Source organism: Seriola aureovittata, chromosome 16 (assembly GCF_021018895.1).
Source record: "Seriola aureovittata isolate HTS-2021-v1 ecotype China chromosome 16, ASM2101889v1, whole genome shotgun sequence".
Taxonomy (NCBI): Eukaryota; Metazoa; Chordata; class Actinopteri; order Carangiformes; family Carangidae; genus Seriola; species Seriola aureovittata.
In genome coordinates, this window is record NC_079379.1 from 7,532,587 (window position 1) to 7,547,495 (window position 14,909).

The following is a 14,909-nucleotide window of genomic DNA, read 5'->3' on the forward strand; positions in this document are numbered from 1 at the left end:
GAAATGAGTTTGCTGACTCAGTGTTCAAGCTTACTCCCATACAACATGCCCAAACATTTTGTTTTGTTTCCAAAGGTCAACTTTCTAAACAATGTTGACTAGTTATGTCACTCATGATATGTCTTTGTATTATATTAAAAAACACCAAATGGATGTTAACAAAGTTAAATTATTAATGAAGTCATAGTGAGCGGCCTTGTGATGAAGAACTGAAAAAAAATCACATCTCTCAGCATCACTGACCAGCTGTTAATTCATTATAATGTAAGTAATATAAGTTTACTCAACTTGTTGTTGTCAACTTGAGTTAATGATGCTACCTAAGTAACCCTCACATTTTTAATTTGAACCGGTTTTAAATGTTTTGCAGTGAAGTTACAGTCGATAAGCACAGAGCACTTAACTGAAGAAAAAAATGAAGTGTGAGTGGTTGTTTGTTTCTATATTTTAGCCCTGTGATAGACTGGCAACCTGTCCAGGTTTGCACCGTCCTCGCACAATGTCAGCTGGGATTGGCTCCAGCCCACCACAACCCTAAAAGGATAAGCTGTATGGCTAATGAATGAATAATAATGGTCCCAAAAACTTTTTTGAATGTGATAATTAAAAATAGTTTTTTTAATTTATTCTTTAAAGCAACGGTAGAGAGAGACAGGAAAGTCTGGAGAGAGAGAGACGGAATAGTAAGGACTCAGGCTTAGCACATGGCACGCGCTCTACCAGGTGAGCTACTGGGGCGGCCCCATCTGTGACACTTTTGAATGCAGAGGAAAAGCTCATTCACCTTATGTAATGTCCTCACGTGGATCAACATAAGTGAATGAAGATATTTAAAGGGTTTTTCGCAGTTCCACACATGTCTCCTTCAGAAACAAGCCTGAAGTTCAGCAGCAGAAAACACCTCCCACACAACAGATCTTCTTTTATACCTCCTCAAATACAATAAACTCATGTTTATAATAATAATAATAATAATAATAATGTTAAAAACCCCAGACAGTCATTACTAAATATCCTGTCAGTCTTGGTTTACCTTTCTTACAGAATAAACAACAAATCAATCAATAGTAAAATAAATCAGCAGATTCTTCCAGGCACTATAAGTGATGCAACAATGGTGGCATAAGTCTGTCTGTCGTCAGTGTATGAGGGTGGAATCTAAGGGTCAATAACACAGTGGGCACACACAAATTCTTTGTACTGACTCGGGGCCTGCGTGGGCCCAGGGCCATTAAAACCTGACCAGCTTCCCCCCTCTGATTCCTCCTTACTGACAGAGCACAGAGCAGGGTGCGTTTGATTTTGTCTCAGAGCAGGATGTGTTGTGTTGTGAAGCAGACAGTGCTGCTGCTGCTGCTGGCAGCAATCGGCTGCAATGCAGCGCCGGCCGCCGACGAATGTGAAGGTCTGCATAAAACTCTGCCAGCGAAGGACCTGCACACGGTGAGTCTGTCTGCTCAGGGACATGCCTTAGACCAAGGGACAGAGCTTCTCGTCACCAAGTAATCCAACCTTTTAAAATCCACCATCTTGGCTTTGGCCTGGACTAATTCTGCATTGTTTGAAAGCTCCTGACTCTCTCTGTGCAAAGTATTTCAGGATCCTCTCGGCTGCTGTCTGTCTGACTCTGAACTGTTTCCCTCCTCCTGCAGATTTTCGGGGACTGGGTTCTGGTCTGGTCCGTCTGTGACCATCAGCAAGGCTGGGACCTGTTGCCAAATGTTTCCAGCTCACACGTGGAGCTCCGGCTCCTGCCCGACAATACAACCATCATGTTCAATGAGAGGAACGTGTACATGTGAGTGATTCCCCTGCAAATCATTCAGACAGTGGTGTAGAGATGTGATCATCCTGATTCGGGGTTATCAGAGTTTATCACAGATGACCCTCTGAGTGCAGCTAGAGTGATTAACCATCAAAGATTAAAACAAAAGTAAAAACATATATCAGAGGCTCAGAGTAAAGCCTGGTGCATGTAAATGATCCCTCACACTGTAGCACAGTCAGTGGTCACCTAGTGATTTCAGACCAGGTCACCACAGTCCCTCAGACTGTCCTGAAGCTCAGTAGTTAACTACAGTCAGACAGTCTGACTCTTTAGATCCCAAACGTCTGCATCAAAACGCTGCTGTGCCTTTATGTTGTGTTGTCTGACTGTTGTGTTATTTCTAGTGATGGGTCATGTTCCAACTTCATCATCAACATGTCCATGCCCTCTGATCCCACTTCTGACGAGCACCACCCACTGAACACCATCGCTGCCAGTGAGTCGCATCTACACACACATGCACACACAAACACAAACGAATAGTATATATTTTCTGTAGCGCAAGTTTCTTGTGTTAACCTTAAATTCAAAACTAGCCTAGCTAGTGACTGCTGTGAATAGGGCAGCTGACAACAAGGGAAAGACCATGTGACAGCCTGGATAGACAGCTGACAGGAGGCAAAGACCCCAAGGGTGCTGCCATGGGCTAGCAATCCATGGTAGCAGTGGCGAGGCCTAGCATCTTTGTCACAGCCAACATAAGCTACGTCAAACATAAGGAAAGGCAGACTATATGGCAACGGACACTGGAATGGACATGACTATGACTTGGATATGCGACTCAGTGAAGGATAGGGGCTCGGACCTATTCTCTAGAACTAGAGCTGGGCAGAATAGTTCTCAGGGTGACGTGAGCATACCTGGAGAGAATAACAATGTTAGGCTAGAGGGAAATAAGCTCCAGATTTGTCCTTGTGGCTGGCAGAAAGTAACGTCAGTGAGAATGCATCAGGGAAGAAAGAGATGTGTTGCAAAGGAAAGGCAGTGTGGCTGCATCAATCGATACTTTTTATGAAGTCAATCAAATAAGTCGGATGAGGTCCAGCGACAGGTAGAAAACCACAGTTCGAAGGATATCAATGACACAGCTACAGAGGGGGAAGAGGAGACTACAAGAGGGGATGCAGCTGATATTGAGTTGAACAGGCCAGTCAGAGAGAGAAATATGGAGCAGAAAACTAGAGTTAAATGACCAAGGGCAAATAGCAAGAAAGAATGGGAGTCAGTCAATAGAGATTTGTCAGTAATTTTAAGCAGACTAGGAAGAAATGCAAGCGATAGACTAGAGAAAATGGGAGATATAATTTACTCCTATGGTGCAGAAAGATTTGGGGTGCAAGACAGAAAGAGGGTTGAAAGAGCACAGTTAGTTAAGTCTAGACGGCAAAGGGAAATGGAGAAATTAGTTAAGGAAAGAACACAATTAAGAAAGCAGTGAAAAAGGGAAACAGAGGAAGAGAGGGGGGGAATTAATGTGTTGCAAGAAGATTTGAGAGGCAGGCTAGCAGTACTTAGAAGGGCTGAATATCTTAGGAAAAAGAGAAAGAAGAAAGAGTATGTAAGGACAGCGTTTTACAGGGACCCTTTCAAGTTTGTTAAAGGATTGTTTAACCAGGAAAAGGGAGGGCAGCTTAAGGCAACAAAGTTAGAAGTAGAAAAGTATCTAAGAAACACGTATTCAGATTTTGAGCAGAATAGAGTAGTAGGCCTTCCACCTGACATGCCACCATTAGGAAAGATAGATCATGAGATGGATGTTAGACCACCCAGGTGGAAGGAGGTTGAGGAGGTAGTCAGGTGTGCAAAGGCTTCTTCGTCCCCAGGGCAAAATGGAGTCCCGTACCGGGTTTATAAAAGCGCACCTGATATCCTAAAGTTTTTGTGGAGGCAATTAAGAATAGTTTGGGGGAAGCAGGTTTTTCCCAGAGCATGGCGTAGGGCAGGAGGTGTTTTTATTCCAAAGGAGAAGGAATCCTCAGACCTGAGTCAGTTTCAAATGATCTCTCTCCTAAATGTAGAGGGGAAGATCTTCTTTAGCGTAGTCGCACGGAGATTAGCTAGTTATTTAGAAAGGAATAGCTTAATAGATACTGCAGTACAGAAGGCAGGAATACCAGGTTTCGCAGGGTGTCTAGAGCACACTAGCATGATTTGGCATCAAATTCAGGCAGCCAAGACAGAAAAAAGAGACTTGCATGTCATATTTTTGGATTTAGCAAATGCGTTTGGTTCAGTGCCACATAGCCTTATTTGGGAGGCATTTGATTATTTTAGAGTGCCTGGAGTAGTGGGTACTTTAGTAAGGTTGTATTTCCAAGATATTAGACTATGCTTAAGTACAGCAGGCTTTACAACAGGGTGGCAGAGGCTAGAAATAGGCATTATGGCAGGGTGCACGATTTCTCCATTGGCATTCACAATGGTGATGGAGGTAATCATTAGAGCTTCTAAGTAGGTTATAAGTGGAGAGAGGCGGCAGGATGGGATGCGCCTTACACCAACTAGGGCCTACATGGATGACATGACGTTGATAACTACAACGGTGCCATGTATGAAAAGAGTACTTGAGAGACTTAATAAAAACTTAAAGTGGGCTAGTATGAAAATCAAGCCTAGTAAGTCTAGAAGTATCTCAATAAGTAGAGGGAAGTTAAGTGATAGGAAGTTTGTAATAGACGAAGAGGAAATTCCAATAATTACGGAAAAATCTGTAAAGAGTCTAGGTAGGTGGTACAAGGCAGACTTGAATGACGGAGAACAGGTAGTGCAGTTTCGGAAAGATGTTGCTGAGGGACTGGATAGAATAGATAAATCAGGGCTTCCAGGAAAGTTGAAGTTGTGGAGTCTGCAGTTCGGGTTATTTCCCAGGCTGATGTGGCCACTGTCTGTATATGAGATTCCATTATCTGCTGCAGAGAAAATGGAAAGATTAGTTAGCTTTTACATTAGGAAGTGGCTAGGTGTTCCTAGATGTTTAAGCATGGTGGCACTGTATGGGAAAGGCATACTTCAGCTCCCAGTAACTAGTCTAGTGGAGGAGTTTAAATGTACCAAGGTTGGGACAGAGCTCCTGTTATCTGGGAGTAAAGATGTGGTAGTTAGTAAAGTGGTTCCAAACCTAATCAAGGGGAGAAAATGGAATCCAAGAATGGCAGTGCAGGAGGCGGAAGCTACACTCAGGCATACAGAGATTGTGGGTAATGTCCAAATAGGCCGGGGAGGCTTGGGGCTTGGCCCAAGCAAACCGGTGTGGAGTAGAGCAGGTCCCAAAGAGAAGAGAAAGTTAATTGTGGAGCAGGTTCGTAGACAGGAGGAAATATTAAGGGGTGCAAAGGCAGTGGCCCAGGCTAAGCAGGGACGGTGGTTGAATTGGGAAAGTGTAGACTAGAAAAAGCTTAGCTGGAAAGAGCTGTGGAGTATGGAGGAAAGTAGTATTAGATTTTTGATAGGGGCAACATATGATGTATTGCCAACTCCCCAGAACCTAAAACTCTGGGTAAATGGAGACCCGCTCTGTTCATTGTGTTCATATACTGCAACTTTAAAGCACATTTTGTCAGGCTGTAAGGTTAGTCTGTCGCAAGGCCGGTATACGTGGCGACATAACCAGGTTTTAAAAAGCTTAGCTGCAGGAATTGAAGAGTTACGGAGGCAGGCAAATTTAGGAGGGTCTAAAATAAAGAGAATTGTAATCAAGTTCGTTCAAGAGGGAGAGAAAGTTGGTAAGACAGCAAGGAGGCAAGGCAGCTTAGAGGATGCTTGTGATTGGGAAATGCGGGTAGATTTAGGAAGAAAGCTTGTTGTTCCCCAGGAAATAGCCAGTACAAAGCTAATGCCTGACATAGTCTTGTGGTCTAGGAGTAGAATGAGAGTATATTTCATAGAGCTGACTGTTCCGTGGGAGGCCTTAGTTGTAGAAGCATATGAAAGGAAAAAGCTTAGGTATGTAGAGTTAGGGGCAGAAGCAGAGCAGCGAGGATGGAAAGTTAGGATTTGTCCAGTGGAAGTAGGATGTAGAGGATTTGTAGCAAGGTCTGTTGTCTCTTTGGTAAGGGAGTTAGGAGGAAGTGGACAGAGTGTGAGGAAAATAGTAAAGGACATGTCAGATGAGGCAGCAAGATCCAGTCAGTGGATTTGGATGAGAAGAAGTAATGGTAGCTGGGGGCCCAGCAGGGGGAGCACTTAGGATAGACAGACTCTTAGGAGAAGCAAGGAAGAAATCCAGGAAGAGGAAGTGTTTTTAAGTGGGGGGTGAGGCCTGTGTGAGCCTCTTTGAGACCATGCGGTTAGTCCATGTGAGTTGGCATGTATTGTTTGTTTGTATTGTTTTGAATTGGTTTGTAGTGTGTCTTTGACTGTTTAGGTGAGTTTGTTTGTTTTAGGTGAGTTGTATTGTCTTGGAGAGTGGGGGAGTAGGGGGAGGTAGAGCACAGCCTAATCCAGCGGGGGAGAGTTTAGCTCAACAAGGCATCTCTCCCTGACTCTACCTCCCTCATTCAAATTGGCCGCCACTTTCTGAAAAATCTTGTCCTACACAACAGAACAGAACTGTTTATGGGAGTTTTTGTTTGCTGAATCTGCTAGTGTGTTTTGTCCTAGTTGATGATAGTGTTGTTTGTGGTAGCATATGCAAGATAAAGGAGGAAATAGTTGTGGTGTGAGGAGCAGTGATGGCTGGCATTAGGGGTGTGACTCTGGGAAGCCAGTGATCACTGTTTAGCCTCCTGGAGGTGTCATGGGACCAACTAGGCGAAACACTGGTGAAAGGAGGTTCCCACCTGATGACCCCAAAGACATGTTAGTCATCACTGCTCATTAGTCTGTATAGCTAAATTAATAGTTATCATAGGACTTAGGATGTTAAGCTTAGGGAGCTATTCACTGAGTCTGGTCCATTTTCTGTAGCACAAGTTTCTTGTGTTTACCTTAAAATAGGAAGCAAGTGCAGCATAGAGTAAATAAAGTATCGTACAGCACATGTGTAAAATAAAGTATAGTATAAATAAAGTATATTGTAGTGTCAATAGAATATAGTACAGTATGTGTGAAGTGTTCCAAAGTAAGAGTATAATTTAGTATAAAACTAGTATGAAATAAACTAGATGCAGAATCTAATATGTTCTAAGTGTCGATGATGGTATAAGTATAAAGTAGAGTACAAGTGAAGTACAGAATAGTTGATTATGGTGTATTTTACAGTATATTATATGTATAGTTTAGTAGTAGAGGAAGTATTAGCAGCTTTAGTGGCAGTAGTAGAAGGCTAATAGTAGTAGCAGTGAGGAAAGTGAAGTTTATACAGCACAATTCAGACACATAAGGCAATCCCTTTACAGAGGCAGTGAAATGCATTAGAAATAGAACATTAAGATGACATTAAAATAGCATTTAAAAACTATAGAAACAAAATAAAAATATTCAAATAAGTCATATCAAGATTGTATAAGGTCAGTAACTGAGGACACCATTTTAAAAGCAGTTCTGCAGTGATAACAGACATTAAAAACAAACAAATGCAAAGATTAAAAAGATGTTACACGTGTAATTTAGACAGTGATGGTTTAAGCCCTGATTTAAATGAGCTGACACTCTCAGTAGGTCTCAGGTGTTCAGGAAGCTTGTTCCACAGGTGAGGAGCAGAGAAACTAAAAGCTTCTTGACCTTGCTTGACTCTGATTGTGAGAACACTGAGTAAACTCGTCCCAGATGAACCCCCTGGATGCTTCATATCGTGCAAGCAGATCAGACATGTGTTTAGACCACAGACCATTTGGTGCTTTGTAGTGATAGGATTTTAAAATCTTCATCCTTCATGTTTGTTATTGACCAAAGCTGCATCGTCTCTACCTGTTATTGTTTCTCATCAGTGTCTTACTATTGATAGTGACATCAGTGTGTGTGTGTGTGTGTGTGTGTGTGTGTGTGTGTGTGTGTGTGTGTGTGTGTGTGTGTGTGTGTGTGTGTTAGCGGTGGAGAAGGACGGAGTCGTTCAACCGTACAACGACTCAGGTGTAGTGGACGTGTATGAGAGCTGCCCAGACTGTCTGACAGCCGTCTACAAGAGCATCCACGGTCGATACCTGCTGAGCTACAGTAAACTCACAACACACACAACCACATTTCACAGTCAGTATATTATGATAGTTCAACATTGTGGAAAATAAACTGAAATGTTTTCAGTTTCCTCACAGTGGTTATAATGCCAATTAAAGTCATATGACGTTTGCCTCAGGCGTGTTGTGTGTGTGTGTGATCTCAGTGCTGTGTATGTTGTGTGTGTATCAGGGAGGGAGGGGCATCATTCGGATGTGGAGCAGTTGAAAGCCGCCCACAGTGACCACAGGAAACAGGCCGAGTGTCTGGGATTCCCTCATGACAAAGCGTTCAGCTACGACGGCGCCGCAGGTCAGTGACTCGTCCAGCTACTGACGTGTTTCTGTGAAATCTCTGTGTGAAGATACAGGTGTAGTCAGGTGGATAGAAAACAATGCCCGTGCAACTTAATCACACTGAAGTGACCCTCCTCTCCTCTCAGATTTTTGTCATAAGAAGTCTTCTCCAGAGGCCAAGCAGGAAGAGTCCTGAGAGGAGATGATCAACGTGCTGAACCACGAAGTGACGATGTCTGGGAGAAAAGTCATTCACAAATAAAATAAAAACAGATACTGAAGCCTGAACGTGTTTTTCTTTGAAGAGGCTGCAGAACATTATAAGATCATCTAACACTTGTTACCACACACAGATGTCTCTATCTGGTTTTCTTTGGTAAAATGAGGAAATGACCTAACATCCAGATGTTTCCTAGATACCATAATTTCTTATGTCCTTCGTGAATAAACACCTGGATCAGAAACTCCAGTGCTGTGTTGACTGATGAAATTAACTTCAGACAGAAATTCATTAAGTGACTGTCTGCAGTAACAAGTTGTTCCACCACTACAAAATCATGTCACATAATTTTTCTAAAACAGCTGTTTATTCCTCTATAGATTAATCTTCTTTGACTGTTTAGGTGAGTTTGTTTGTTTTAGGTGAGTATTATTGTCTCGGTGAGTGGGGGAGTAGGGGGAGGTAGAGCACAGCCTAATCCGGCGGGGGAGAGTTTAGCTCAACAAGGCATCTTTCCCTGACTCTACCTCCCTCATTCAAAATGGCCGCCACTTTCCAAAAAAAAAAAAAAAAAAAATCTAGTCCCACACAACAGAACTGTTTAAGGGGGTTTTTGTTTGCTGAATCTGCTAGTGTGTTTTGTCCTAGTTGATGATGGTGTTGTTTGTGGTAGCATAGGCAAGATAAAGAAAATAGTCGTGGTGTGAGGAGCAGTGATGGCTGGCATTAGGGGATTGACTCTGGGACGCCAGTGATCACTGTCTAGCCTCCTGGAGGTGTCGTGGGACCAACTAAACGATACACTGGTGAAAGGTGGTTCCCACCTGATGACCCCAAAGACATGTTAGTTATCACTGCTCATTAGTCTGTATAGCTAAATTAATAGTTATCATAGGACTTAGGATATTAAGCTTAGGGAGCTATTCACTGAGTCTGGTCCATTTTCTGTAGCACAAGTTTCTTGTGTTTACCTTAAACTTACTCCAGTGTAGAATTTCATTGGGAAAAAATGAGTTTATGATCCAGTTCCCGGCAGCAGAGCTCCTGTATGAAAATTATATGATTACACAATTTTGTAACAACATTTACGAATATTTTAAGCTTATATTTTGAAATGTTGAAATAGTTTAAATGATGTCATGGTTGATTTTAGGGGCAGTGATATTATTTAGTAGCTGGAGTTTCTTTCCCTTATTTCCAAAAATCTCCTTCAGTCATTTCAGTGTGTTATCTGTGTCTTCTCAAGGTTGTCTCTTCTTCCTCTGAAAGATCAACTCTAACCATTAATGTATTTATTTCATCCATGACACTAATTTATTTAGTTATATTGTTTTTATTATTTCATTATCACCTAATATAATTTCTCCTGTTGTTTTCACCAAATCACAAAATATGTCATAATTGAATACATTGTCATTTAATTTCCAGTATCTACTTTTCTGTGTTTTGCTACCTGCTAAATGGATTCTCATAATTGGTTTTAAGTCATTTTACTTTCATTTCAAGAGTTGAATATTGCTGTATAAACAAATTTTATTCAACTTTAAGAATGAAAAAAACTTTATTCAACTTTATCAATAAAAACAAACTTTATTCAACTTGATCAATTAAAAACAAACTTTATTCAACTGTAACAATAAAGAACTTAATTTTAAACTTTAAGCTCTGTGCTGAAAATCCTTGATCAGTGTGTTTATCAGGAGAACATATCAAAGTCTACCAGTCTGTGTGGGCAGACTTTGGAACATTTGCCCTTTAGGATTTAAACTCTGTGACCTAGTTCCTGAGCACAGAACCTGCAGCCTTGGTGGAAAACTTCCAGATTCAGATTAATTGACCATGATTTTGCAGAACTGAATGGCTTTCACCAAATAAGAAAAAGGGAGGCCTTATGACATTTGTATCTCATAATCACAAGGTCAATTTAATGGTAAAACCACTGACACCTTATAAAGTTAGCTTACCAGAGCTGTCTGTATAGAGAATATTAGAAATAGTTACACTATTTCTTTATCTAGTCCAACATAAAGTCATTAGGGGACCTTCTACCATTACTTAATTAAATGCATTGTTGTGGGATACAGAACTTTTTAAATTGCAAACACAATTCTAATGGGTTTTGGTGCTACTTATATTGGTAATTACCGTGACTTATAGTTGCAAATAATTTCAACTCCAATAATTTATTCATTGATAAGACATGAAATTCACACTGTGGTAACCTGATGAAATGAGTTTGCTGACTCAGTGTTCAAGCTTACTCCCATACAACATGCCCAAACATTTTGTTTTGTTTCCAAAGGTCAACTTTCTAAACAATGTTGACTAGTTATGTCACTCATGATATGTCTTTGTATTATATTAAAAAACACCAAATGGATGTTAACAAAGTTAAATTATTAATGAAGTCATAGTGAGCGGCCTTGTGATGAAGAACTGAAAAAAAATCACATCTCTCAGCATCACTGACCAGCTGTTAATTCATTATAATGTAAGTAATATAAGTTTACTCAACTTGTTTTACATTTTGAGTTAATGATGCTACCTAAGTAACCCTCACATTTTTAATTTGAACCAGTTTTAAATGTTTTGCAGTGAAGTTACAGTCGCTAAGCACGGAGCACTTAACTGAAGTCTTATATATCAAAGAAAAAAATGAAGTGTGAGTGGTTGTTTGTTTCTATATTTTAGCCCTGTGATAGACTGGCAACCTGTCCAGGTTTGCACCGTCCTCGCACAATGTCAGCTGGGATTGGCTCCAGCCCACCACAACCCTAAAAGGATAAGCAGTATGGCTAATGAATGAATAATCATGGTCCCAAAACCTTTTTGAATGTGATAATTAAAAATAGTTTTTTTAATTTATTCTTTAAAGCAACGGTAGAGAAAGACAGGAAAGTCTGGAGAGAGAGAGACGGAATAGTAAGGACTCAGGCTTAGCACATGGCACGCGCTCTACCAGGTGAGCTACTGGGGCGGCCCCATCTGTGACACTTTTGAATGCAGAGGAAAAGCTCATTCACCTTATGTAATGTCCTCACGTGGATCAACATAAGTGAATGAAGATATTTAAAGGGTTTTTCGCAGTTCCACACATGTCTCCTTCAGAAACAAGCCTAAAGTTCAGCAGCAGAAAACACCTCCCACACAACAGATCTTCTTTTATACCTCCTCAAATACAATAAACTAATTTTTATAATAATAAGAATAATAAGAATAATAATAATGTTAAAAACCCCAGACAGTCATTACTAAATATCCGGTCAGTCTTGGTTTACCTTTCTTACAGAATAAACAACAAATCAATCAATAGTAAAATAAACAGCAGATTCTTCCAGGCACTATAAGTGATGCAACAATGGTGGCATAAGTCTGTCTGTCGTCAGTGTATGAGGGTGGAATCTAAGGGTCAATAACACAGTGGGCACACACAAATTCTTTGTACTGACTCGGGGCCTGCGTGGGCCCAGGGCCATTAAAACCTGACCAGCTTCCCCCCTCTGATTCCTCCTTACTGACAGAGCACAGAGCAGGGTGCGTTTGATTTTGTCTCAGAGCAGGATGTGTTGTGTTGTGAAGCAGACAGTGCTGCTGCTGCTGCTGGCAGCGATCGGCTGCAATGCAGCGCCGGCCGCCGACGAATGTGAAGGTCTGCATAAAACTCTGCCAGCGAAGGACCTGCACACGGTGAGTCTGTCTGCTCAGGGACATGCCTTAGACCAAGGGACAGAGCTTCTCGTCACCAAGTAATCCAACCTTTTAAAATCCACCATCTTGGCTTTGGCCTGGACTAATTCTGCATTGTTTGAAAGCTCCTGACTCTCTCTGTGCAAAGTATTTCAGGATCCTCTCGGCTGCTGTCTGTCTGACTCTGAACTGTTTCCCTCCTCCTGCAGATTTTTGGAGACTGGGTTCTGGTCTGGTCTGTCTCTGACCATCAGCAAGGCTCGGACCTGTTGCAAAATCTTTCCAGCTCACACGTGGAGCTCCGGCTCCTGCCCGACAATACAACCATCATGTTCAACGAGAGGAACATGTTCATGTGAGTGATTCCCCTGCAGATCATTCAGACAGTGGTGTAGAGATGTGATAATCCTGATTCGGGGTTATCAGAGTTTATCACAGATGACCCTCTGAGTGCAGCTAGAGTGATTAACCATCAAAGATTAAAACAAAAGTAAAAACATGTATCAGAGGCTCAGAGTAAAGCCTGGTGCATGTAAATGATCCCTCACACTGTAGCACAGTCAGTGGTCACCTAGTGATTTCAGACCAGGTCACCACAGTCCCTCAGACTGTCCTGAAGCTCAGTAGTTAACTACAGTCAGACTGTCTGACTCTTTAGATCCCAAACGTCTGCATCAAAACGCTGCTGTGCCTTTATGTTGTGTTGTCTGACTGTTGTGTTATTTCCAGTGATGGGTCATGTACCAACTTCATCATCAACATGTCCATGCCCTCTGATCCCACTTCTGACGAGCACCACCAACTGAAGGTCATCGCTGCCAGTGAGTCGCATCTACACACACATGCACACACAAACACAGACGAATAGTATAGTATACTGTAGTATTGTATAGGAAGCAAGTGCAGCATAGAGTAAATAAAGTATCGTACAGCACATGTGTAAAATAAAGTATAGTATAAATAAAGTATATTGTAGTGTCAATAGAATATAGTACAGTATGTGTGAAGTGTTCCAAAGTAAGAGTATAATTTAGTATAAAACTAGTATGAAATAAACTAGATGCAGAGTATAGTATGTTCTAAGTCTCGATGATGGTATAAGTATAAAGTAGAGTACAAGTGAAGTACAGAATAGTTGATTATGGTGTATTTTACAGTATATTATATGTATAGTTTAGTAGTAGAGGAAGTATTAGCAGCTTTAGTGGCAGTAGTAGAAGGCTAATAGTAGTAGCAGTGAGGAAAGTGAAGTTTATAAAGCACAATTCAGACACATAAGGCAATCCCTTTACAGAGGCAGTGAAATGCATTAGAAATAGAACATTAAGATGACATTAAAATAGCATTTAAAAACTATAGAAACAAAATAAAAATATTCAAATAGGTCATATCAAGATTATATAAGGTCAGTAACTGAGGACACCATTTTAAAAGCAGTTCTGCAGTGATAACAGACATTAAAAACAAACAAATGCAAAGATTAAAAACATGTTACATGTGTAATTTAGACAGTGATGGTTTAAGCCCTGATTTAAATGAGCTGACACTCTCAGCAGGTGTCAGGTGTTCAGGAAGCTTGTTCCACAGGTGAGGAGCAGAGAAACTAAAAGCTTCTTGACCTTGCTTGACTCTGATTGTGAGAACACTGAGTAAACCCGTCCTAGATGAACCCCCTGGATGCTTCATATCGTGCAAGCAGATCAGACATGTGTTTCTCATCAGTGTCTTACTGTTGATGCTGACATCATTGTGTGTTTGTGTGTGTGTGTGTGTGTGTGTGTGTGTGTGTGTGTGTGTGTGTGTGTGTGTGTGTGTGTGTGTTAGCGTTGGAGAAGGACGGAGTCGTTCAACCGCACAACGACTCAGGTGTAGTGGACGTGTATGAGAGCTGCCCAGACTGTCTGACAGCCGTCTGCAAGGGCATCGGCATCCACAGTCGATACCTGCTGAGCTACAGTAAACTCACAACACACACACACACACACACACACACACACACACACACACACACACTCACACACATTTCACAGTCAATACATTATGATAGTTCAACATTGTGGAAAATAAACTGAAATGTTTTGTCAGTTTCCTCACAGTGGTTATAACGCCAATTAAAGTCAGATGACATTTGCCTCAAGCGTGTTGTGTGTGTGTGTGATCTCAGTGCTGTGTATGTTGTGTGTGTATCAGGGAGGGAGGGGCATCATTCGGATGTGGAGCAGTTGAAAGCCGCCCACAGTGACAACAGGAAACAGGCCGAGTGTCTGGGATTCCCTCATGACAAAGCGTTCAGCTACGACGGCGCCGCAGGTCAGTGACTCGTCCAGCTCCCTGACGTGTTTCTGTGAAATCTGAATTCTGTGAAGATACAGGTGTAGTCAGGTGGATAGAAAACAATGCCCGTGCAACTTAATCACACTGAAGTGACCCTCCTCTCCTCTCAGATTTTTGTCATAAGAAGTCTTCTCCAGAGGCCAAGCAGGAAGAGTCCTGAGAGGAGATGATCAACGTGCTGAACCACGAAGTGACGATGTCTGGGAGAAAAGTCATTCACAAATAAAATAAAAACAGATACTGAAGCCTGAACGTGTTTTTCTTTCCAGAGGCTGCAGAACATTATAAGATCATCTAACACTTGTTACCACACACAGTTGTCTCTATCTGGTTTTCTTTGGTAATATGGGGAAATGTACTAACATCCAGATGTTTCCTAGATACCATAATTTCTTATGTCCTTCATGAATAAACACCTGGATCAGAAACTCCAGTGCTGTGTTGACTGATG

General features: G+C 41.5%; 1 protein-coding gene across 1 annotated transcript; it reads left to right on the forward strand.

Moving 5' to 3' along the window:
- The first annotated feature begins 1,250 nt into the window (after positions 1 to 1,250).
- LOC130183961 (saxitoxin and tetrodotoxin-binding protein 1-like) lies at positions 1,251 to 14,703 on the forward strand. The gene is made up of 12 exons (XM_056399667.1): positions 1,251 to 1,443; positions 1,653 to 1,798; positions 2,173 to 2,264; positions 7,796 to 7,921; positions 8,114 to 8,233; positions 8,364 to 8,406; positions 11,941 to 12,124; positions 12,334 to 12,479; positions 12,854 to 12,945; positions 13,949 to 14,080; positions 14,315 to 14,434; positions 14,569 to 14,703. The coding sequence occupies exons 1-12, from the start codon at positions 1,318 to 1,320 to the stop codon at positions 14,616 to 14,618; spliced, it is 1,377 nt and encodes a 458-aa protein (XP_056255642.1). The 5' UTR covers positions 1,251 to 1,317; the 3' UTR covers positions 14,619 to 14,703.
- Positions 14,704 to 14,909: the final 206 nt, after the last annotated feature.

Coding starts and splice junctions, on each gene's coding strand:
- LOC130183961 (XM_056399667.1), top strand. CDS start 1,318: ATGTGTTGTGTTGTGAAGCAGACAGTGCTGCTGCTGCTGCTGGCAGCA. Junction 1,444..1,652: donor CAGCGAAGGACCTGCACACG/GTGAGTCTGTCT, acceptor CTCCTCCTGCAG/ATTTTCGGGGACTGGGTTCT. Junction 8,234..8,363: donor CAGCTACGACGGCGCCGCAG/GTCAGTGACTCG, acceptor CTCTCCTCTCAG/ATTTTTGTCATAAGAAGTCT.